Genomic DNA, 26,753 nt, shown 5'->3' with positions numbered 1-26,753 from the left:
CCTAGGAACTTTACTAAAATTTTCTATAGATTTCGGTTTAGTCCCGAATCGATTTAATGTATGTTTTAGACCTTGTAGGTCCATAATGGGGACACTATAATGTTGTTTGATTGGTTTTAAATTAGAATGAAATTTTATAACCGTATTTTCTGAAATGTCTGGGTATGGGTCTGGTAACACCTTGTACTTTGTCCTGATCTCGGGTACGGGTAAAGGGTGTCACAATTTTAATTCTTTATAATTTAAAATCTATTTTTATCAAACTATCTAATTATATTTCATAATTAATTTTAAGTAATAGATCAAAGAATTTTATAATTTAAATTCAATACTTAATTTTTCAACACTTATTTTTTCAGCACTTAATTTTTCAGTTTATCAAACAACACCTAAGTCAAAAGCACTAAATTTAGCTAATTTTTTGTGTATAAATAGATGCTCATAATTTTTTATCCAGAATTTGAATGATAACTATTAAAAATAACATATTTTGGCCTCATTCTTAATACATTTTTAGTAGATTATGTGTTGTTAATTATGAATTATATATTCTTAATCCCTTAAATTCATATTTTAAAGCTTAATAGAGCACCTTAGAGCAATAGGGGTAAAAAACGAGTGAAAATCGAAACATTGGAACAGTTTGGAAGCTACACATGGGAAGCAGAGTTTCACACGGCCATGTAACTACCCGATAGTCACGGATATTGGAATGTGTATTTTTGGGTCTCTGTTTTCGTAAAATAGATTCGTAAATATTTATTAAAAATATTTACGAAGCTAGTTGTGCAATTAATTAAGTTTTGGTTAGGTGAATTTGTATGAATTAAGGGTAATTAGTTATAAGGGCTAAATTGCATAAAGAGTGAAAGTTGAATTATAGATTAAAGAAAAGTAAAAGGACTAAAGAAGCACTTAATCATTATTTCAACAAGTGTATGGTAATTGTAATTACATGTGTAAAAATAATATAAATATTAATAAAATATGTATTACTTAATATTTAAGTATATATATTATATTATATTATTATAATAATAAGTAAATGAAATAAATAAAGAAAAGAAAAAGAATAGAAAGAACAAAGTAGAAAACAAAACAGGAAGAAAAGAAAGGAAAGAAAGAAAAGAAAGAAAGAAAGGAGAAACTAGAGTTTTAAGGTTCCAAGTTCAATTGGTTAGTCAATTTAGTCCATTTTCTTGTAATTTTTATGTTTTTAGAATCCCGATATTAAATACTATCCAATCTATGTTGAAATTTTATAAAGTATAGAGTTTTTTAATGTTGACTATGTTGAATAATTTGAGTATTAGGGATTAAACTGATAGATTTTTAAGTTAGAAATGAAAAAGGATTGAATTGTAGAATAAATTGTAAATTTTGAGTAATAGGGACTAAATTGTGAAAATTTAAAAATTTAGGGATTTAAGTGAAATTAGAGAGTTAAATTTAGTTTAAAGTGGAATTTGTATGAAAATATAGGATTAATTGTAAAGAAATAAAGTTAGTCTAGGTTTAGGGACTAAATTAGAATTTAGGAAAATGTTGAATAAAAATTGAAAATATTCAATTTGAAATTGAATGGTATTGTATTAATGAATTTTAATTTTTTTAATTTCGTAGCTAACGTTGTGATGGAAACCTCAATTAAGAAGGGAAAAGATAAAGTTAACGAGGAATAACTCGGATATTCTGGTTTGTATTTCTATAATTCGAAGCTAGTTATTAATTGTTGTAATTTTTATTTAATGTATATGGTAAGTGTTGAGGCAAATAATTAATATTTTGATAATTGATTGAATGAATTGAATTGGTAGATATATATATACATTGAATGGATTGATTTTTGAATTGAAAAGAATATATATGTAATTATGTGATTATATGAAAAATCAGTATTGGATATTGATTATATATGAAATGTGAGATTAAACCCTATTAACTGTATCGGGTTGAGTTTAGGGATTTCTTTGACTTCGAGTCAATGAGACACTGGGTGTCAATATATTACTTCAGATTAATTCGATGAGACACTGGGTGCCAATTTACTTCAGTTTAACCAATGAGACACTGGGTGTCAAATTTTTACTTCAAATTATCTGATGAGGTACTAGATACCAAACTGGTGTGCTTTGGTTGGATCCATGTATCCGTCATAATCCGAGTCGTGTTAATAGGGGTGATTAAATGAAATGATACTATGATTGGTATTGGAAAACATTGAATGTGAAAAGTTATTTGAATAGCAAGTATGAGATTTGAAATAGCAAGAGATGAGAATTGAATATGTTATAAATGATGTATTGATGAATTGATTAATTGAATGATTAAATTTTATTGTGTGATTAAATGTATATATTAAATTATCTTGCCTTTAATATTCGGATAATAGAAATACCACTGAGTTTATACTTAGCGTATGGTTCAGAAATAGGTTAGGTACTTAAGTTTGATCGCCAATTCAGCATCCAACAACGGTCCCGATCTCAAACGTGGTGATGTATATTTCTTTTGTGTTGGCATGTACCTAGGGTGTGTAAATGTTAACTATTTTGTGGTTTAGTTGTAAACAAGATTATAATTTTAATGTTGGTTGATATATATATATAAGCATGTGTTTGTGTTTGAAGCTTTAATATGGTATATTAAATTGATGTTTAAGTGTTCATGATTTAGGTAAAAATTTGATTGAAATTTATATGTTTATGATATGGATTAAATGATGTTTAAATTAATATGTTTTGATAATAAATTTGTGGTACTTATGAGGGTACATTGGTTAGACATTTAGGTTGATTATTTTGACATGTTTTGAAGGTATTTGATTGTGTTTCGAATTAGTTGAATGAATGGTTTTTGAGTTGCTTGGTGTCCAAGATTGTAGGGAATGGCAAAGTTGTTGTTTAAGGTTCATTTTGAGTCTACACGGCTAGACACACGGGCGTGTGAACCTTGTAGCTTTGAAAATTTTTATTATTTTTCGAAAAATTCTTTGAGTTTCCAAATTAGTATTGACTTGTTTCTAACACGTAATTTGGGCCTCGAGGGCTCGAATAAGGGACAATATGTATGAGTTTGATTGGATTTGACTTGAATATTATATGATATGAAATGCATTGAAATTATGTCTGTTTGATCGCTAATGCTCCAAAACCCTATTCCGGCTATGAATGTGGGTTAGGGGTGTTACAGGGCCATGTAAGCCACACGGACATGTGAATTTCGGGAACCATGTGTGCTCTGACATGGGCGTATGGATTTCGAGAACCATGTGCACTAACAGTTGACAATTACGATTTTTAGGTTTTTTTAGCACTTTAAAAATGTATAAATAAGGAAATGCAATAGGGAGACAACAATCGTCTTATTTTAGCACGAAAATTACTCGAATAACACCATTGAAGTCAATTTCCAAGCAATACTCCATCAAGATTCAAGAGTCCAAGTTGATTTCCAACGGAGTTATCATGGCTTTCTTTTATTTTAGTTGTTATATTGTATTTTTTGTGTTCCTTCTTACAAGTATGAACTAATTTTCTAAATACCAAGAATAGACGAACCTTAGGAGGAGTCTATTGTTTGATTTCTAGTTTTATGCAATAAAACCTTAGTCTTCAATTATGAATGCTTAATTGTTCATGGGTTGATAATTCTAGAGTATTAATCCATGTTTTGATGTGCATAAGTTTGGGGTTTAATAAACCCTTCTTGTGATTAGATATTGAATAATTGAATGGAGTTGTGTGCAATCCTAAAAATAGGATGATATAAATCTATCAGATTAGAATCAAATCTAATAGGGGGCCTATAGAGCGAATTAATGTGTTAATAGGGGTTTTAAGTAGAAAGAAATTTCAATTAATCAACTTAGAGTTAGTTGCTCTTATACTCAAAAAAGATATTACTTTAAATTAGAGATTTCTATGGATCAAAGAAACTAAGAAAAAATTTGCATAAATTAGATTGAGAATTATAGATGAAGTTTAGGCAGATTCTTACCTAGGTATTGTTTTGTCACTTGGTTGATATTTGATTGTTTTTTGTGTTTTATTTCTTTGACGCATTGGTTAGTTAATTTTAGTTTTAATCAATCCTTTAAATTATTAAGTTAAATAATAGAAAAATGATAATTACTAGTAATTGTAGTCCTTAAGGGAACAATATTTGTGCTCACCATAGCTATAATATTAATTAATAGGTACACTTAACTTAGTCGATTTATTAGTTAGTTTAATGGACATCACTGAATTTAGTGTATTATTTATTTGTGGCATCTTCTCCATATTTATTCTAATTAATTAATTTGTGTTAGTTATTTAATTTACTTTTCATAATAAATAATTATTATTGAAAATTAGTTGCAACTTAAAAAAATTTAAAATTAATTGAAATGTTTAGGTTAAAGGAAAAGAACCTTAGTAGTTGAACCCTCTAAAACCAGATTTTAGCATTGTCAACAGCAAGGCTAACCTTCATGCTAGTTTCTGGTAATGGCCTCTTCAACGATATTCTTTGATTTTCCTTTCGTTTTTAATTACAGTTAACTCAGTTTTCTTTGAAAATTATAGTGGTTCTTATTTCAATCCACACTATCATGGTTGATTCCGTATGACAGAGGCAACGAATAAGATCGAATTCAAGTTGTTTGAGGGAAGGGGAAATCAAATTGAATAGAGAAAACCCTATTTTGAGAATAAGCAACTTGAAACATAAGTACAAACCTAGTGAGAAATAGGGTAATTTGATGGCAAGCAAAAACTAAATAAAGAAAAAAGAATCCAAGAACAATAAAGAAAGACTCAAGCGATTTGAAGTGAAAGAGGGTCTTGTCTTGAGTGTGAGACACAATCTTAAAAGAATAACTTAGGATCTTGAGTAGAGGTGCTCATGGGCCGGGCCGGGCTCAACTAAAAATATAGGCTCATTCATTGGGCTCGAGTCGGGCCGGGCCAAAAAAGGGCTTAAAATTTTGCCAAAGCCCGACCCAAATAAAAATACTAAAACTCTGGCCCGACCCGTATTAATTTTTTATATTATTTTATATAATTTTTAAATATATATAATACTAAAAAAATACTAAAAAAATCAAAATAAATATTTTCTGACAAATTGAAAATAAATTTTAGAAAATATGTAGACTTAAATAGCACTAAGACAGATGCAACTTAACAAGCAAATACCTCTAAAATAATAACAAAATTAACAAATGTCTTTAAAATAATAACAAAATTAATAATAAAATATGTTTTATACAATATCCAAACAATAACAACAAAATAGTAGTAACATAATAGTAATATGGTAGCAAAATAGGGAGAAAACAACAAGAAAATAACATTCAAAAACAAAAAAAAAAGATTTTTTGTCATTTAGTGAATTCGGGCTGGGTTGGCCGGGCCCAGGCGAAAAATACCTTACTCGAGGCCCGACCTATTTTTTAAACGAGCCTTATTTTTTTGTCCAAACCCATTTTTCGGGCCTATATTTTTGCTCAAACCCTCCCACATTTTGGGCAGGCCTTTAGGCCGGGCTGGGTAGCCCGACCCATGAGCAAGTCTAATCTTGAGACCTAAAATCAAGTGAGAAGATAAAGCATTAGAAAAAAAAAGAAATTCTAATAAACATAATCAAGATTAATAAAGATATAGAGAAAATAGAAAAAGATTGGATGGAAGTTGATGGAAAGGCAATATACTATAAAACCCATTGAAGAAAATCTCCAACAACCTTTTCAAATGGTTCTAATCAATCAATAAGCTTCACAAATGGTTCTAACCAACTCCTAGTAAATTAGAGGGTGGAGTAAAAAACCAAGAAGAAAACAAATTCTAAAATAAACAAGCTTGAAAAAAAAAACTCAAAAGAGTTGTATTGAATCAAATAATGAAGGTTGTACCTAATGAATAATGAACATCTCTTTATATAAGTTAACTAATTAAATCAAATAAAACTTCAAATATAATAAAACTCTAATTAATCTAAACAAGAAATAGTTCTGATTGAACTAAATTTTCTTCTTGACTAAGAAATATAAAACTTTTAAACAACTTAAATATTTTGAAATATCCTAAAATTCGAAATAAATAAATAAATAAAATATAAAACCTAATAAATATAATACTAGGCTCATATATAATCAAAATTAAGCCTTAAAATCGATCTCAATATGATTTAAACTCAAATTAAAGCCCGAAATTCGTAATTTCCCGTAATAATCTCATCCAGAAATTCTACTCGAGCAATCTTTACTAAAATGATCTTAACTTGAGCTCTCGGACTTGCAATTGGGTGATTCAAAGTTCATTTCAAAACTAAGAGGTAGCTCTTTGATCGATATGCAAACATCTCAACCTAAAAATACCTAGATTCTAACCTAATACTTGTTGCAAATCGATTGGTCTTTTGAGCTTAAAAAAAATAATAACTTTAATGAATTTAAGTTAATAAAATTTACTCCATCCACATATTTATCACATCCAAGGTTGGGCTTTAATTTTTATGATCTTTAGGGCTTGTCAGATGGGCCTTGTAAAAGGCTAACCCGAACATGTTTTTGTATTTTTATTGTTCACAGTTCATATTAATGATAATATTTTCCTTTAAAAAATTAAAACTTAAAAAAATGAAAATGAAAGTAAAAAATTATATCTATCTATCTATAAGTGTAAATTTCAAATTAACCATTAAAAGGGAACAACATAAATACCCTTTAAATTTTTAAATTTAACAAAGTTATGCTATAATTTTATTATTTATTTAAACATTAATTAATATTTAAAAATAGAACTACTTCAAATTTTTTTAAAGAAAAAATATGAAATTTTAATTATTTCAAATTGATAAATCTTCTGTATATAAGTATGTTAAAAATAAAACAAATAATTTAATAAATTCTAAATTTTTATATTGATTTTTGTGATAACATTTAATAAAGTATGGTTTAAAGTTATAAATTAATAAAAGATTAAATAAATAATTTATTAAGAAATAAATCGGAAATTAAGATGGTTTATCGGATTGCCAAAAAACAAACCAATTATCTTTCATATTTAGGTTTTTCCTAGTTTTGAAAAGAAACAGTATTAATGTTTAAGGGGAAAAAGAGCTTCTTAAAATTATTTTATTTGTTTATTATTTATTGAAAATCGAATAAATTTATTCACAATCTAACCAAGGTGCACCTGCAGACGCAGATGATCTTCCCCATGAATGTCTGCACATTCCTTTGATTTAAATTCTTCCCTAACTACATCTAATGCATTAAGGTGATAGGATGATATTATTTGGTAGAAGAAGTGCAAAAAATGTAATTAATTTGGGTACGGACCAAGGCATTTCCTTTTTTGATCCTTTAGAACTTGTTATCATCTAGGAATCCATATCTATGAAAATCTAACCCTGACTCCCACCAACTAAATTTTGAAACGTGATATATGAAGTAAAGACAAGTGACACATGACACTATATAATTGATAGGGCACAAAAGGAAACAGGGCGCAGAGGATTTTCGGTCGTCATCATCTTTATCATCATCATCATCTGAATAAGGCCGAATGAAAGCAGAGTCCATTTGCCAGATCTTAACTGAAGCAGTAACACAGGTCTCAGTAGCATTGTTGAATAAAAACACTTTACTTGCTCCATTAATTGCTTCTGTTGGATAAATCCGAGATGTGATCACTGATCTTCCACCTTGTGCAAAGCTTTCCACAATCGAATGATCCACCTGAGAAAAGAAAATATTAATACATTTTCATGTTTATTGATTCTTATGTTAAAAGACATGAAGTTAAAACTTTACCAATACTCTGAGGGATAAATTTTCCTCTTTGAGTACTGGAACGTAGCTCCCAAAAATTTGTTTATCAACATCGGGTGCTTTAGATGATCTGAAACAATAAAATATGGTGAGTGTCAGCTTATATATCCGATGAGAAAGAGCAGCTGAGCTTTACACGTACCGAGACAGATCGGTGCAGAAGAAGGTCTTGAGATCGCCATCTGAATCTTTGGCAATGTAGAAGTACAACGGAGTTTGCTCACTGAGGCTCTCATCTGCAAGCACCAAAATACCAAATGGTCCCAGTGCTCCACTTTTGGCAGCTCCACCGCCGGTTTGGCAGCTAAATGTTATATTGAACCCGGTTGCTTTCTTCAAAGCTTCTTTATCTATCTCAAACTCGGCTATGATATCCAATTGTTACATTACCAAGGAATGGGATCTCCTTGTCAACTAACAAGAACTTGAAATACAAATCAATCATTGTTAATGAAGGAATGACAAACCTGTGAGCCTGGACCAACATCAAGAGGAACAACTGATCCTGCCTTGACTGCAACCTTTTCAAATTCGGTGCCGTTCAACCTTAAACTCTCTATTTCTTCCACTGGCCATTGAAGCAAATTCGTACCAGTCTTATTGTCAAACAATATCGTCCTTGGTATGCTCTGTAAGTGAAAGTAGCACATTACAAACCTGAAAAAACATGGATTTTAATAAACGTTTTTATGACTACCCATTTTGAAACAGAAAAGAGTTACCTGAAGCGATGCCCATCCTTTCTCCATATTCGCGGCTTCACTATCACCTTCCCCAATCCAGCCCCACAAAACTCTTCTGTTTTTGTTCTGATCATAGAAAGTCTTGGAAGCATAAAATATTCCATAATCATACCTTATTCCGATGCCTACATCGATTTCAGGTAGATCAGGAATCCATGAACCATTCTTCTCATAATACGTCCCAAGAGCATAGTAATCATGCCTGTCATCATCCAGGCTTACCTTCACCACATGCTTAACTTCAGGTCCATTGATGGATGTGTCCAATCCCTTCCCTTCTATTTTAGAAACAGGGAAGAAGTCCACACACTCCCACATGCCAGTGCCGGACACTGCATGAAGTTCCCCCTCTAACATCTCATAGTTTATGAAGTCCTTGGTATCATATACCAAAGATATGCCGGTTTTATCTCTCTTGGACCCTATGGTAATGCGCCATTTCCCTTCAGAGGTCAACCAGACAGTGGTTGGATCACGGAAATCCTTTTTATAGATGCCTGGGGGTGGAACTAGAACCGGGTTCCCATGGTACTTGACCCAATCGATGAGAAAAGGGTCGGAGTAATTAGCAGGAAAAGTAAGGTTTTGAACCTGAACAGCCTCCGTGGTGGATCCTATGTATAGCATCACAATTTTTCCATCAGGAAGGATGGTGGCAGAACCGGTCCAGACGCCATTTTTGTCGTACCATTGGTCAGCAACCATTGCCAATGGGAGGTGGAACCAATTAATTAAATCTTTCGACACCGCATGGCCCCAAACAATGTCACCCCAAACAGCACCATTTGGATTGTACTGGTAGAAGAAATGATACCAACCATTATAGAACAATGGACCTGTTACATATGTTTTGCCAGTATTGAAATCTTAGTGTTGAAGTCAGCTCCCATGCAGCAGCAAAGGTGGCCATGCAGGGAACGTGCTTCAATAGCAAATTGGTGCAGCAAGTTGAAGCTATTCATTTAGTTTCTTTAAATGAATGTTCTGTATTTAGTTAGGATCAAACTTAGTTGGTAGCTGCATTTTGATGTAACTAAGTGATGAATGACAAGTTTAGGTAGCTGTTTATGTATTCAAACAAGTTTACCAAGTTACTAGGCAAATTAGTGGTGTTAGGTAAGTTATTAGGTGGTAACTTGTTTGTTTTGCTATTGTAATCCCTTATATGTATTGGCATCATGCCTTCTTAAAAGGTTAATGAAAATTCAGCTCATTTTCATTCAAATCTCTCTCTTTCTTTTCTGTTTTCCATTGTAAGTTTTTTCTTCCTTGATTGTTTCTGCTGCAAGCCTCGAGACTTGCTGTTTAAGCAAAGCTGAAATCAGCTTGCTGCTGCCTCTTGCACCAATAATTGGTATCTACAAGAGCCCTTGTCTTAGTGGACCTGTTGCTTCAAACCAAGGAACCTGATGGCTTCTTCAGGATTTTCACCAGCAGCCCCACCAGTCTTCAATGGAGAAGGCTTTCACATATGGCTGGTCAAGATGAAGACTTACCTACAGGCCTTCGATCTGTGGGAAGTTGTCAACACAGATGCTGAGCCAGCACCACTGAGGGCTAATCCCACAGTAGCTCAGATCAGGCAACATGCTGATGAGAGGACCAAAAGGCACAAAGCCATGTCCTGCATCCAGAACTGTGTGTCAGATGTCATCTTCACCAGAATCATGGCCTGTGAGACTCCAAAACAGGCCTGGGATAAGCTTAAGGAGGTGTTTCAAGGCACTGAGAGAACAAGGCAACAGCAGCTGTTGAATTTGAGAAGGGATTTCGAGAACCTGAAGATGAAGGAAGCAGAAACAGTGAAGCAGTATGCAGACAGAATTATGGCAGTGGTTAACAGTATAAGGCTCCTTGGTGAGCACTTTGATGAGGCAAGGATAGTGGAGAAAGTCCTCTCCACTTTGCCTGAGAGATATGAGGCCAAGATATCCTCTCTAGAGGACTCAAGAGACCTTGCTACCATCTCTTTGACTGAGCTAATCAACACCTTCTATGCTCAGGAACAAAGGAGAGCTAGCAGAACTGAAGACAACTAGGAAGGTGCATTCAATGCCAAGGCCAGAGAAGCCTCGAGCATCAATGCTCCAAGAGAAAAAAAGCCTTGAAAAAGCAGACCTAAGCCTAATGCTGCAAGGAGCAATGACCAGCCCTGCAGACATTGCAAAAGGCCAGGTCATCCAGAAGGCAGATGCTGGTTCATGCCAGATGCAGTATGCCAATACTGCAAGAAGAAAGGCCATGTTGAAAGGGTTTGCAAAAATAGAACCAAGCCAAGGCAGAGCCAATTTCAACAACCAAAGGTTGAAGCTCGAGTAGCTGAGGACAGTAGTGACCAAGAAGAGCAGGTCTTTGTTGTGTCTTGCTTAGCTGCTGAGAAGAAATGCTCAAAAGGCTGGTTATTGGACAGTGGTTGCACTAACCACATGTCACCAGATGCCTCATTGTTTAAAACCTTGGATAGAAGTTGCAAAACCAAGGTCAAGGTTGGAAATGGTCAGTTCATAAGGGCTGAAGGAAGAGGAGAGGTGCTGATAAGTACTCCTACAGGCAACAAGATTATTCCAAATGTGCTTTTGGTGCCTGAGATTGACAGAAACCTTCTCAGTATAGCTCAATTGCTCGAGAAATGCTATTCTGTTGTGTTCAAGGACAAACAGTGCCAGATTGCTGATCCAAGTGGATCAAACCTTATGAAAGTCACAATGACTGACAAATGCTTTGAGGTGCACTGGCCAAATGACTCAAAGTTAGCATACACAGCTTCTGTTGATGATTCCAAGCTTTGGCATCAAAGGCTCGGACATGCCAACTTTAGATCACTGGCTCGAATGGCCAAATAGAGCTTGGCAGAAAACTTTACCAGCTCAGTAAAGCATGATGATGTGTGTGAAGTTTGCCAAATGGGGAAACAGGCAAGATTGCCATTTCCTACAAATTCAGCTTGGAGAGCTTTTGAAAGACTGCAGCTGGTGCACTCTGATGTATGTGGCCCAATGAGGACTGAATCACTCAGCAAAAATAGGTATTTCATCCTCTTCATTGATGATTTTACAAGGTTTTGCTGGATTTTCTTCTTAAAACACAAGTCTGAGATAGCTCAAATGTTTGTAAAGTTTAAAACTGCAGTAGAGACAGAAACAGGTTGCAAGCTGAAATCGATAAGGTCAGACAATGGCACTGAGTACACTTCAGCTCAGTTTCAAGCCATTTGCAATGATGCTGGTATCAAACACCAGCTTACAAATGTCTACACACCTCAGCAGAATGGGGTATCAGAAAGAAAGAACAGAAGCTTGATGGATATGGCCAGGTGCCTGCTGTTTGAGAAGAAACTGCCCAAGACCATGTGGGCTGAGGCAGTAAACACTGCTGTCTACCTTCAAAATAGGCTTCCTACTAAAGCTCTTGCATCCAAGACACCTTTCGAGGCTTGGTTCGGTTTCAAGCCTTCATTGGCACATCTGAAAGTGTTTGGTTGCCTGTGTTATGCACAAATACCAGCAGCAAACAGAGACAAGCTCTCTGAAAGGGCTCAACCAGGTGTTCTTATAGGCTATAGCTCAGTTAAGAAGGGCTACAGGGTGCTGGATCCTTTGACAAACAAAGTCCAAGTGAGCAGAGATGTCATCTTCGATGAGAAGGCTTGCTGGAATTGGGAAAAGAGTAAACCAGAAGCTGCTTCAGAAGACCTGGTGCCTAATCAAGCTGAACTCGAGCACCTTGGTCCTGAAATGGATGTTGATGATGCGCCTGTGAGAGGCACAAGACCCCTAGATGAGATTTATGAAAGAGCACAAGCTGCTATAGCAGAACCTAGTAGTTTTGAAGAAGCTGAAGCAGATGAAGGTTGGAAACAGGCTATGGTTGATGAAATCAACATGATTGTGAAGAACCAGACATGGGAGTTGGTTAAAAAGCCTGCCAACAGAAAGACCATTAGTGTAAAATGGGTCTATCGAGTGAAGCACAATGCAGATGGAAGTTTAAACAAGCTAAAGGCCAAGCTAGTTGTGAAGGGCTTCAGTCAAAGGTATGGTCTGGATTACTTGGAAACATTTGCTCCAGTAGCCAGACTCGATACAATCAGATTGCTGATTGCAGTTGCTGCTCAGAACCAGTGGACAATCCACCAAATGGATGTCAAGTCTGCATTCCTCAATGGATTCTTAGAAGAGGAGATATATATCGAGCAACCCCCAAGTTTTATAATGCCTGGTAAGGAACATTTGGTGTATAGGCTAAGAAAGGCCTTGTATGGCCTAAAACAGGCCCCTCGAGCCTGGTATGCTTGAATTGACTCATACCTGGTCAGTTTGGGATTTGAAAGAAGTGCTAGTGAGCCAACACTCTATGTTAAGAGGAATGGAGCTGAAACACAGCTTATTGTGTCACTGTATGTTGATGATCTTCTAGTGACTGGAGGAGACAAGTTTATGTTGGCTGATTTCAAAACAAAAATGAAGGAAATGTTTGAGATGTCAGACCTGGGATTGATGACATATTCCTAGGAATGGAAGTCAATTAAGTAGAAGGAGGAATCCTCTTGAAACAAAAGACATTTACCTTGAAAGTGCTGGCGAAATTCTCAATGGAGAATTGTAAACCAATGAGCACACCAATGGCTATTGGCATGAAGCTATCGAGCCAAGAGGAACATGAATCTGTCTGTGAAACAGATTATAGAAGCCTTATTGGCTGTTTGTTGTATTTGACAGCAACAAGACCTGATATTCTATTTGCTGTGAGCATGCTGTCACGATTCATGCATTGCTGTAATCAGCAGCATTACAAAGCAGGAAAAAGGGTTCTGAGGTATATCAAAGGTACCTTGAACCATGGTATATGTTTCAAAAGGGTCAAGGAGTTGAAATTGATTGGCTATATAGACAGCGATTGGGCTGGTTCAAAAGATGACATGAAGAGCACCTATGGTTATGCTTTTACACTTGGCTCTGCAATGATTTGTTGGAGCTCAAGAAACAAACAATGGTGGCTCAGTCAACAGCTGAAGCTGAGTATGTAGCAGCTGCTAATGCTGTTAATCAAGCTGTGTGGCTGAGAAAAATTTTGAGTGATTTAAACCTACACCAGAATGAAGCAACTGTGATACATTGTGACAACAAGTCAGCAGTTGCTATTGCCAAAAATCCTGTCTTCCATGGTAGGACAAAACACTTCGATATTAAACTGCATGTGATAAGGGAGATGGAACAAGCTCGAGAAATTGAGCTGATTCATTGCAGCTCTGAAAATCAGATTGCTAATATCTTCACAAAGTCTCTTGGTGTATCAAGATTTCTAAGCCTAAAGAGGGAACTAGGAGTCTGCTGCATAGAAGCTGAGGAGGAGTGTTGAAGTCAGCTCCCATGCAGCAAAGGTGGCCATGCAGGGAACGTGCTTCAATAGCAAATTGGTGCAGCAAGCTGAAGCTATTCATTTAGTTTCTTTAAATGAATGTTTTGTATTTAGTTAGGATCAAACTTAGTTGGTAGCTGCATTTTGATGTAACTAAGTGATGAATGACAAGTTTAGGTAGCTGTTTATGTATTCAAACAAGTTTACCAAGTTACTAGGCAAATTAGTGGTGTTAGGTAAGTTATTAGGTGGTAACTTGTTTGTTTTGCTATTGTAATCCCTTATATGTATTGGCATCATGCCTTCTTAAAAGGTTAATGAAAATTCAGCTCATTTTCATTCAAATCTCTCTCTTTCTTTTCTGTTTTCCATTGTAAGTTTTTTCTTCCTTGATTGTTTCTGCTGCAAGCCTCGAGACTTGCTGTTTAAGCAAAGCTGAAATCAGCTTGCTGCTGCCTCTTGCACCAACACTTAGCAAAATTAAAATTTTGGTCCCCTCATTTTACAATTGTTCTGACTTTTTATATGGAAATGGAACTGATTGCCTCGATATATATTACATTAAATCACACATTAGGTTATAAAAATGCAGCATATGAGAATATTAGATATTTTAATAGAAAAAGTGGGATTCATTTTTTTTGAGAATATTTTTAAATCTGATTTTGACTAATCAGATAAAAAGAGCCATTCCTTCTAACCTCAAATAACACAATCTATTTGAACAAAGAAATGTTTGATTTATAAACTGAACTAAGTTAAACCTAAAACCTGAATTATGATGGTTTTGTTTTAATACAACAAAATCATATTAAATTAAGAAAATGAGGCCTTACCGTTTGGATCTGAAAACCAGATTCCGATGTCCGAGCAAAACATGTAAAAAGCACAATCCATACAAAAAATTCAAGATATTATATACCATCACAGGTAGAAAACTTAAAAATAAACTAATAACCCAGCTTTAATCATTGCAAATGAAAGATTAAGTGCAATATAGTATTTTTCAGAACAGTGAATCAAATAATACCATTCATCCAATTCTTTTCAGGTTGAAAATGAAAAGCGGTTCTTTGCCATTCCAACATGGTACTGTTCAAAGGTTCCGGTAAGATATTCCTGGGGACACCGGCCCTAACCCTGCTCGTTTTCTCTGATACTCCTTGAGCCGGGCCACATGATACGCCGGCCCAAATCCCGCTCGTTTTCTCCGAAACTCCTTGAGCCGGGCCACGTGATACAGGACGTAAAGGATAAGTTCTCTTAGAGGTTGACGAAGCCAATGAGCCATGTATACGAGCATTATCAGACCAATAGTTTCCTATCAACAATGCCACGAACAAGCCGACCGCCAACAACCCACAAAAGATTGTAAGATAAACTTTGATGGGTTTCAGGCTATTTACACGAGAGCCTGTTAGATAAGACCCATCGGAGTTGGATGCTGGAAGCAACGGTTTAGTATCCACCATTGTTGGTAAATTTTGGATAAAGAAAACGGAAGGGAAGGGAGTCAGTGGTATGTTAAAAGTGTTCCTTGTTGCTATATATGGGAAGTGCTCCGGTGGGCAAATAAGGTGGGTAGTTTACCTGATCGAATGGGAACCATGAATGGTAAAGAAGAAAGATAGAAAACTTGCCCAATAATTTCATCCGATTTATCGGAAACCAGGCAAGCGTAACTGCCGTGTACTTTGTACATTAACTGCCATGTATGGTAAAAAGAAGAAAGATTGAAAATTTACCGAATCATATTTAAACAATTCTTCTACTTATGATAAATAAAGTATTTCTTTTTAATTTGTACGTTCGGCTTTGAATTTGTAGATTATTTTGAGTGTAACAAAAATATAAAATACTGACTTCCGAAAAGTGACGATTTGGGGTTGCTGTAACCTTATTCTTTTGTCAATTAATTTTTAATATAATTTCAATAATATTTAAGATCCATACAAGAACACTAATTAATGCTAAATTCTTAAAACAATTTTTATTCTATTCAATATTTTAAATAAGTGTCTTTGAATATCAAAATATTTTAACTTCAAGTAATTTAATAATAATATCATCTCCTTCCTCTCCCTTAATATTAAAATTATTTAAAAAATATTTTAATTTGAAATAATTTAATAATATTATTATCTAGATAATTTAATTATCTTAATTTCTTTAATTTATCATGTCTTCCAATGCATAACACTGAGAACTCGATAAAAGTCAAACTAAATCTGAATAGGATGGGAGGGAAACCCATTTATTACAATTGTAGATGGTGGGACTCGAATCCAAGCCACAAGATCGAAGTTCATTTATAAAATTACATATTAAACTATAATTCATATATAATTTTAAGTTTTATCTCAAAATAATGAAGAGAACGTAACCTATAAACTATTACCTATATTTAAATGAACACCTACATTCCTACAATTGACACGCCGTTATAAGATAATGGTTAAATTGTAGTTGTGATCCTTTTACAATGACATTAGTTGGTCTAAACAGTTAACATCATTATTTATTTTTGTTACAATGATAATACAAAATTTTCTTAAAAACACCTTTATAACACAAAAAAGAAATAAAACTATTTTGTCATTGACATGTTAATATATGATGTGTAAATATTCATTACATAAGTACACCTGTTGAATCCAATAATAAAGTGATAAGAAATATATTGTTCTCACGAGAACCAAAATCTAAGTTAAGTGTCAACTATTCACTTTTTATCTAATCTGAAACAATAAAGTAAATTCTAATTACTATTAAAATTAAACTAAGCTAATTACGAAAATTCAGTTAAACTAAAAAAATGAAAATTACTAAGTTTCTCAATCAATTTTAAAGATATTGGAACTCTAACTTTACATAATCTAGTTAATCAATTATCTCTTATCCAAGTGTTCAATCTATGTAATTATTAACTTAAGATTTAATGACATTAATTAGACTCTTCCGGTATCTAACTAAGTTAATCCTCCTTTCCCATTAGCTATATTCCCATGCTAGGTAAGTTGGGCGAAGTCATTACGACCAAACCTTTATGGTTGATTAGGGCATTAGGTATATTGCTATCTTAGTCACAAATTAACTCGCTTGCCAGTGCTACTAAAATTAATTCTAATCTATTTAGTCTAGATCTAAACTTTAAATTTCTCTTCCAAGACAAATCAATATGATCAAATTAATACAACTTGGTGGCCAAGTAAGCATATTAAATACGCATAGGACTGAATAAATAATTAACATTGATCGAAACAATTGAAGAGAAAATAAATAATTAATTAAGAAATATGATCCATCATCGTTCCAAGAAAATAGAGTTCATGTTGATTTGAGAAAACATCACAAGAAGAAATTCAAAACAAACTTAAATTGAGAGAAAGTAAAAAGAAATAATCTAGAGAGAAAAATAATTATCAAACTAATATCGAGCACTCCATATCTCTTTTTTTTTTTGCAAGCTTCAAATTTTCCCTTGGTGTTAAAGAATTGTTCATTATCCTCTAAGTTGGTTTTTTTACTCTTCTCCCCTTCTTTCCTCTTAAATCACGTCACCTCTTATTTTTAGAGTTTTAATCGTTCCATTCCATCGTATCCATCAGATGCAAAATTGTGGTGGAGCAAATGACTTGCTGTTTGAAAATTCTGAATTGAATATTGTGCTCCACCGCACTGAAATCAAGTGGAGCAGGAGTGTAGATATTATGTATTTAGAACTCAATATCTAAGAGAAAAGTATCCTCGTAATAATATGATCTATTTAAAATATGTAAGGTTATTTTAGTAATTTTCACCAACTCAATTACATACTTAAATGATAATATAAATATACAAACAATTTGGGTGAAACAATTTGTATAATAACATTGAAATGTATAAAAAAAGTCAAAATAAAGTTTGGGTTAAAGTGATAAAGAAAAGATTTTATAAATACTGAGAGCATGGGTTCAAATCTCAACATTATTTGTAGTTATATATCTTATTTAAAATATGTAAATTTATTTTAGTGTAATGATATTGAAATATATAAAAATATTTTATAGATGCAAATGTTATTGGTTCAAATCTTAACATTTGCAACTTATTTATTGTTTTTTTAATTAAAAAAAAAGACAAACAACCATAATAATAATATAACATATTTAAAATAAAAAAGACAAAAGTACAACATAATCCATTCAAATTCTTTTAGTTTTTGAATTTCATGCTTTATTTGTTTTTTTTATTTATCGTAAAAGTTGATCTAACATTAATTATTTTATGCAAAATATATGTTATTTTAAGAAAAATAATACATAAATTTTGAATGGAATAAAAAAGGAATCGAAGTTGGATTTAAAAAGAAAAAGAAAAAAAACACATTGGATTTTGAATTTTATTGTTGAAAACAAGGTTTAGATGAGTTTTTGGTGGCTTCTTGAGACATAATTCCCTCTATTGTCATTGAAATCTGATTGAACAGGTTAGGAAGGATTTTTAGCTTCTAAATGGATTTCAGTTAGTTTTATTCCTTCATTGCAGTAATATTTGACGATAGCTGAGATAAGTTTTTGGACCGAAAAAGATTGGATTAATCATGCTACGAAAAAGAACATCCAATTTTGAATTCACAACCATAATCTAAAAGACCAAAATCTTCAACTCCTTCAATAGTTAACTTCTGAAGTAGTTTCTTAGAAAAGAAATTATCCTAACAATTATGGTCAAGGGCGGGATCCACCATGACATCAATGAATCAATGTCCTATTAGAATTTAATCTTCACTGACGTACCTTTTTTTTTTTTGAAAACACCAACGTACCTTTAACAAATGCTTTCTTGACCATGATTTTCAGCTTAAAACATGTTTAATCCCAACTCATAATACACCCTCGAACTCCCAACCGAAACACAATATGCAAAATTGTTAAAAGATGGCTTTCATGCAGACTATAGCAGTTCGAGCTATGTAAGTTGTTAGAATCCCTAAGATTAAGGACAGAATACTTGCCTTAGTCCTAGGAATTACCTTGTATAGTAGAATTTAATATTAATTTCTAATTCTTAGGAAATTACTAATTTCTAGGGATTGATTCCTTATTTGTACTTAGTTCTACTTATAAAAATCTGTAACCTAATTAAAATAAAAGAACAATCTTCTCTCTAAAGTTTGTTCATGGTATCAGAGCCTTTGGAATTTTTTTTGATTCCAACTTCTCTAATCTCTCTTGTCTCTTGTTTTATTCCTTTCTATGAGTGACACTATCGAAACTACATCTGAGATTGAAACCTCACAAATGATTCCAAACACTAATCAATGAGCTCCTCACGGGATCTTAATTCCTCTATTATAATTACTAACCATTAGCTAGATAGGAAAAATTTCCTACAGTGGTCCCAATCGGTCATTATGGTGATCCGTGGTCATGGAAAACTAGGGTATATTAATGGAGACTTCCCACGACCAGCCACAACAGACCCAACTTATAGCACCTGGGAACTTAACAACTTGATTCTAATGGCTTGGTTAATCAATTCAATGGAAGGCCATATTAGTCGCACCTACCTCTTCTTCAAAATTGCAAAAGATATGTGGGACGCAATTAAAGAAAATTACTCGGATCTTGGAAATGCCTCCCAAGTATTTGAGATCAAACTGAAATTGAAGGATATCTGAAAAGGAACACTTGAAGTAACTCAGTACTACAATAACTTAAAAATTTTGTGGCAGGAACTGGACATGTACTATGAGGCAGACTTGGGAGAAGGCAAGGAACACACCAAGTTTATGGCTCACCTCAACAAGGAACGTCTCTATGAGTTTATGGCAGGACTAAATCGAGAACTTGATGAGGTCCGCGGTTGATTTCTAGGCAGAACCTCTCTACCAACCATTGGTGAAGCATTTGTAGAAGTTAGAAGAGAAGAAAAGCGTCAACTTGTCATGTTGGGGGATTTAAAAGAATCTAAACCTGTGACAACTGTTGGTTACTGTCCCACTGAAAACTCGACCTTTATCTTCAGAGGCCCACAACCACAAAAGCCATGTGCTGGGAATGATTCAGGCTCAACCAGGCCATGGTGCAGCCACTGTAACCGTGTAGGACATACAAAGGAAAAATGCTTCAAACTACATGGCTATCCGGGAAAAAATCAGAAGGACAATAAGGCTACACTAGTATCCTCTAACACCTTCACTGCTGCAAATGAAACTCTTGATATTCGTCTAACCAAAAATCAACTTGAGGCTCTTCATAAGATATTAGGCACTACTACTGCTCAAGGATCCCTAGCCACTCAAGGTATTGCCCTCAACAATATGTTTGAACCTAACAATCAATCTTCTTGGATACTCGATTCGGGTGCCTCCGATCACACGACAGGTAACTCCACCTTGTTTCACACCTATACACCCTATCATAATCAGTCCCAAATCCGCGTTGCTGATGGCTCTTACTCACCTGTGGCTGGTGTTAGAGAAATACAATTAACAAAAAAAATTTCTCTTCATGAAGTGTTACATGTTCCAAACCTATCCTGTAATTTACTTTTAATCAGTAAACTAACTAAGGATGAAAGTGTCCTTGCTGAATTTTCTGCAACTGGTTGTGTGGTACAGGAATAGAAATTGGAGAGGATGATTGGCACTGCTAAAGTTGATGACGGTCTTTATATTTGGAATAAAGACAGTGGACAAGAAGGGTTGGCTCTATCTATCTCCAAGGAAGATACAATTATGTTATGGCACCGTAGACTAGGACATTCGAACTTCTTATACTTGAAGAAACACCTTCTACTGTTATTTAGAAATAAAAATGTTGATTCCTTGAAATGTGAAATCTGCCAATTATCCAAACACACCCATGTACCATACCCATTGAAACCTTATAACTAGTTCCAACCATTCTCTTTAATTCATAGTGACTTATGGGGAGCTAGCCGAGTGAAAAATATTATAGGGGCTAGGTGGTTCATAACTTTCGTTGATGACCACACTAGGATCTGTTGAGTTTACCTTCTCAAAGAAAAATCAGAAACACCTAAAGTTTTTTAAAACTTTCATTCAATGATTCAAACCCAGTTTAACTTTACCATACATATTCTCCATACTGACAATAGGAGAGAATATTTTAATTCTGTCCTGAGTCCTTATCTTGCTGAACAAGGCTTCATACACCAAATTCTTGTCTTGACACTCCTCAACAAAATGGGATTTTTGAGAGAAAAATCGTCATCTCCTTGCTGTGGCTCGTGTACTAATGTTCACCATGGGGTCCCAAAATACCTGTGGGGAAAAGCTGTACTAACAGCCTGCTATCTCATAAACCGACTACCATCCAAGGTTCTAAATTTCCAAACACCTATAAATATCCTTCAAAAGTCTTTTCCCTTATTTCGCGTTCCCAATCTTCCACCCAAAATCTTCGGTTGCAAAGATTTTGTCCATAATCACCAACCAAATCAATCTAAACTTGATCCTCGAGCCCATACTTGTACTTTCATTGGCTATTCTCCAACACAAAAAGGCTATAAGTGTTATTCACCTACCTTTCGTTGATTGTTTATCTCTCGGGATGTCACCTTTTTTGAGAATGAACCATACTTTACAGCAGCTCATTTTTAGGGGGAGACTCTCAATGAAGATGAGACTCTTAACACCCTCTTTATTATACCTCTTGATCCTACCACCATTACCAAGCCTACAAATCAGGGTGTTATCGTAGTTCCAGATTTAGACAGTGGTTTTCCTGTGCAGCAAGAAATAGAAATAGGACAGCCACTTGATCTGGAGAGGCAGTAAGAATAGGCTCTAGAACTACGAGTTTATTCTCGACGACAGTGTCCTCATGAAGATAAGATAGTAGTGCCAAGTTCATCCTCAACCAAGGACTTCTAAAATAGAAGTCTCACCTCTAACGCCATCCATCTACCTTCCAATTGCTGTTCGAAAGGGCACAAGAAGCTGCACTCAACACACTGTTTCATAGTTTGTGTCTTATGGAAACTTATCTAAGTCTTATAGAGCTTTTGTATCTAATGTTGATTCTGTAGAAACACCAAAAAATATAGAAGAGGCTCTTGAATCTGATGAATGAAAGAAAGCTGTGATGGAAGAAATGAGGGTTCTCAAGGCAAATGAAACTTGGGAAGTCTCGGATTTACTTAGTGGGAAGAAAACTGTAGGATGCAAATAGATCTTCATCATAAAGTTTAAACCTGATGGCAGCATTGATCGACACAAAGCTCGGCTCGTTGCTAAGGATTTCTGTAATATCCCGAATCAGGGCCTAATCGGAATAGTGGTTTTGTGACCATAAATCCGAGATAGAAATAATTATTTTATAATTATTTTGAGGTTTATGATATGATTGCATGATTGTGTGAAAATTTCGTGATGAAATTCTATGCCTAAAGTGCTTAAATTGAAAGTAGGGACTAAATCGAATAAGTTGCAAAACTTGTATTCTAGAAGTTTTTAGTATGAAATTGCTTTGAAATATTTATTAGGAGGTCTTAAATAGCAATTTTACCAATTTTAAGTTCATGGACAAATTTAGGACATGGAAGGAATTTTTGGAAAGTTTAGTAGTAAGGGTATTTTGGTCATTTAGTTATTAAAATGAATTAAAAACAAAATTAAAAGCCAATTTTTGTCCATCTTCTTCATTAGGCCGAAATTTCAAGGGTTCTCCATAGCTAGGGTTTGTTTCAAGCTTCCAAGCTCCATAGTAAGTGATTCCAAGCCCCGTTTTTAATGATTTTTACGTTTTTGAGATCCCGGTAACTCGATAAAGCTTATGTTAGCAATAATTTAACCTAGGGTTTATATTTGGAAAAATACCCATAGGTGAAATTTGTGTATTTTGATGTTTTATGATAGAATATGAAGTTTTAAATTATGTTAGACAACTTGTACTACTCGATTTTAAGCAAAAACGAGTAAAATGGCTTAATCGGTAAAAATACCTAATAGTCACAAGTACATGTTAGAGTGAGAATTTGATGTTGCCATAGAAGAGAAAAGTGATCAGCATGTTGTAAAACATAAGAATAAGGAATAAAGTTTAATCCCGAGCCTAGGGGCAAAAATGTAAATATGCAAAAGTTTAGGGGTAAAATTGTAATTTTGCCAAAATTTGAGTTAAGGATTAATTTGATAATGTGAGTATTAAATAAGCTAAATGTGTTATTTTAGATCAAGAAAGACGTGGAATCGACCTCAATCAAGGAAAAGAAAAGATTGTGGACTAAATTGCAAAATCCTTGTATTTTGGTACCAAGGTAAGTTCATGTGTAAATAATGTAGCATAAATGTTATTTTTAAGTTATTAATGTTAATTATATGATATGCTGATTTTTAATCGTGAAATATTATGCTTTATGGTTAATGTTGAGTAATATGCAAATTATGTTTACTACTTGATAAATATGAATTGCTACCGAGTATCTGTTCCGATATTCCATGGAAGATGGCAAATGTGAGATCGAGGGAAAAAGCCCGTTTGAACCTTAGGAATAGATTAGGATACAAGTGACATGTCACTAGGATGGTTGAGCATCCGAACTCGTTGAGTTGAGTCCGAGTTCGTGAAATGTAACTAGGCATCCGAGCTCGTTGAGTTGAGTCCGAGTTCACTTATGGATGCGAACGCCCGAGCTCGTTGAGTTGAGTTCGAGTTCGCTTATGGGTGGGTTACATGATTGCTTGATTGCATATATGGCACTTATGTGCAAGTTATCCATGTATCCGAATTATATTCCGATGTGTTCAACGGGTAAAGTTCTACTCAAATGGAGGAATATTCGAGATGTAAAGAGACGTATTGGTAAGTGATGTGAAATGGATATTTTGGACAGGTATGTATTTAACCCTCGGGTTGAGTATTGATACAATCACGATAAGGTAATAAGATGATGAAAAATGATTAAAAATGTGATATGTGTTTTAGTGATACATGCTAATGTTGATTGGTATGACTGTTTGTTATGTTACTTATTATTTGCATATGAACTTACTAAGCATTTATGCTTACTCCCTCCTTCTTACTCATTGTAGTTTTGGACAAGCCAGCCCAGGAGTCGGGATAGGTCGAAGGCTCAGTCACACTATCCAGAAGACTTTTGGTAAATGGCTTGTAAATTTAAGTATGGCATGTATAGCAATATACCTATTTTGTGTAAATGATCTTATGGTATGGTTGTGAAATGGTTGAGGAAATGCTTGATAATGATAAATTATGAAAATGGTTAGTTTAGATTATGTTTGATGTTAAGGAAAACTATTAAGATACTTAGTGCATAAAAACTCATAAAAAGGATGAAATTTACCATAAACAGAATACCGTAGCAACACTAACGCGAGTTTGAAAATTTACTAAAAATCATAGAAATTGAATTTGGTGATTTACTACATATCAAATTTAAGCTTATTATGTCTAGTTTCATGTGAAACAAATGAAACAAGTAAAGGAATTATATGTTAGAAGATATTTGAATTTTAGTGAAACAGAGTCATAGCCGTTTCTGAATCCCCTGTTCCTACTTTAGAAATTCACCATAAATTGTAAAGATATAATTAGGTGGTGTATTTTATATCCTCAGAATCCTTATTGAGTCTAGTTTTAGTAGAAACAATTCTAATAGTCATATGAATTTTGTACAGAGAGAAATGTGGTTCGTAGTAAACAGAGGTCAGACCAGTCGAGTCCTGAAATAGGGGTAACTTTAACTAATAAACTGTACTAATTGGTCCAACCAAAAATTCTAGAAAAAAATTAGTAGATAGGTATATGAGTCTAGATTCAGGGAAAATTTACAGATCTTAATTTCGAGTTTCGTAACTCGAGATATGATTTTTCTTGTGACTGTGATGCAAGTAGCTTAAAAGCTGTGAATGTAGAAACAAATAATCCAAAGTTCTAAAAATGTTAAACTAAGCTTAGTAACACCTCATACTCGACTCCGGCGACAGTCTTGGGCGTGGGGGCGTTACAATTTCACCCAAACCTATGGCCTAGACTACGACGAGACGTTCACACCGGTTGCCGAACTAAACACCATTCGAGTTCTTCTATCCCTAGCTGTCAACATGGACTGGTCTTTGACTCAATTGGATGTAAAAAATGCATTCCTTAATGGAGAGTTAAATAAGGAAGTGTACATGGATTTCTCACCCGGGTTTGAAGAAAGCAAGGGCCAAGTATGCAAGTTGAAGAAATCCTTATATGGGCTGAAATAGTCTCCAAGAGCGTGGTTTAGCCGATTTTCCAAGGCTATGATCAGTAAGAGCTACACCCAGGGGCAAGCAGATCATACCATGTTTTACAATCATTCAAAAGGTGGGAAATGTTGTATCCTTATTGTTTATGTGGATGATATAATATTAACTGGGGATGATTCAAGCAAAATTGAAAGTCTAAAAGAATTTCTTAGTGCTGAATTTGAACTTAAGGACTTAGGGAACCTTAAGTACTTCCTTGTAATGGAAGTAGCAAGGTCTAAAATAGGGATTTCCATCTCTCAAAGAAATTATATCCTTGATCTATTATCTGAGGTTGGGATGTTGGGGTGTAAACCAGCCAAAACTCCCATGGAATTCAATCTTAAATTGGGAACTGATGAAGATGGAAAAGAAGTCGACAGAGGGAGATATCAACACCTGGTAGGAAAACTCATCTACCTATCTCACACCCGTCCAGACATAACCTTTGGTGTGAGTGTTATTAGCCAATATATGCATGCTCCAAGAGAGAAGCACTTGGAAGCTACTTACAAAATTTTAAGATATCTAAAGGGGACCCCTGGTAAAGGCCTACACTTCAAGAAAACTGCCAGTCGAATTGTGGAAATTTACACTGATGCAGACTGGGCAGGGTCTGTCAATGAAAGACATTCTACAGGTGGTTATTGTAGCTATGTGTGGGGCAATATTATGACATGGAGAAGCAAAAACAGCCTGTTGTAGCACGCAGTAGCATAGAAGTAGAGTATTGAGCACTATCCCATGGCATATGAGAAGGAATTTGGATACAACGACTAATGGGAGAACTAAAAGTGCTCTACACTAGACCTATAAAGATGTATTATACAACCAAGCAATTGTCAGCATAGCTCATAACCCTGTTTACCATGATCGCACCAAACATGTAGAGATAGATCGCCACTTCATCAAGGAAAAAATTGACTCAGGAGAAGTGTGCATCACCTACCTACCTACCAGGCAACAAGTTGCAGACATGCTAACTAAAAGCTTGAACAGGAACATGATCGAGGAACTCATTAGCAAGCTGGGTTTGATAAATATCTACACTTCAACTTGAGGGGGAGTATTAAAATCCCTAAGCTTAAGGACAGTATACTTGCCTTAGTCCTAGGAATTACCTTGTATGGTAGGATCTAATATTAATCTCTAATTCTTAGGAAATTACTGATTTCTAGGGATTGAATCCTTATTTGTACTTAGTTCTACCTATAAAAATCTGTAACCTAATTAAAATAAAAGAACAATCTTCTCTCTAAAGTTTGTCCATAAGTTGTAGCTGAAGAATATGCTGCTATTTTGTTACTTTTTAGTTGATGTTTTTGCTACTTAATTACACTAGTACTAAATATATAAGGCATTTGATGCAATTTGGTGCTGATAGATTTGATAAATCTGTAACAGCTGTTTTCAGTGAAATTAGAACAATGGTTTTGGGATCACAAATTCGGAGTCAAAAAATTTATTTTATTATTATTATTTTATGGTCTAAAACATGATATAAATACCTTGTAAAAATTTCGTTAAGAAATTTTACCGTTTACATGTTCAATTTAATAAAAAAGACTAAATCGCGTAAAGTGTAAAA

General features: G+C 34.3%; 2 protein-coding genes and 1 pseudogene across 2 annotated transcripts; 1 reads left to right on the top strand and 2 right to left on the bottom strand.

Moving 5' to 3' along the window:
• Positions 1–7,225: 7,225 nt before the first annotated feature.
• LOC107931732 (acid beta-fructofuranosidase 2, vacuolar-like) lies at positions 7,226–9,393 on the bottom strand (annotated as a pseudogene).
• Positions 9,394–14,816: 5,423 nt separating this feature from the next.
• Positions 14,817–15,600, bottom strand: LOC121204638 (acid beta-fructofuranosidase 3, vacuolar). The gene has a single exon (XM_041074867.1). It carries the CDS (start codon positions 15,390–15,392, stop codon positions 14,940–14,942), a length of 453 nt encoding a protein of 150 aa, XP_040930801.1. The 5' UTR covers positions 15,393–15,600; the 3' UTR covers positions 14,817–14,939.
• A 9,580-nt stretch (positions 15,601–25,180) lies between these two features.
• On the top strand, positions 25,181–25,870 carry LOC107931731 (uncharacterized mitochondrial protein AtMg00810-like). Its single transcript, XM_016863666.1, has one exon. The coding sequence runs from the start codon at positions 25,181–25,183 to the stop codon at positions 25,868–25,870; it is 690 nt and encodes a 229-aa protein (XP_016719155.1).
• The last annotated feature ends 883 nt before the right edge of the window (positions 25,871–26,753 follow it).

Source organism: Gossypium hirsutum, chromosome A08 (genome assembly GCF_007990345.1).
Source record: "Gossypium hirsutum isolate 1008001.06 chromosome A08, Gossypium_hirsutum_v2.1, whole genome shotgun sequence".
NCBI classification, from domain to species: domain Eukaryota; kingdom Viridiplantae; phylum Streptophyta; class Magnoliopsida; order Malvales; family Malvaceae; genus Gossypium; species Gossypium hirsutum.
The sequence above is the reverse complement of the archived record's forward strand: the minus strand, read 5'-3'. Positions and strand labels throughout refer to the sequence as shown.

Excerpts from the sequence above, each read along its gene's own strand:
- LOC121204638 (XM_041074867.1), bottom strand. The coding sequence starts at position 15,392 with ATGGTGGATACTAAACCGTTGCTTCCAGCATCCAACTCCGATGGGTCT.
- LOC107931731 (XM_016863666.1), top strand. The coding sequence starts at position 25,181 with ATGATCAGTAAGAGCTACACCCAGGGGCAAGCAGATCATACCATGTTT.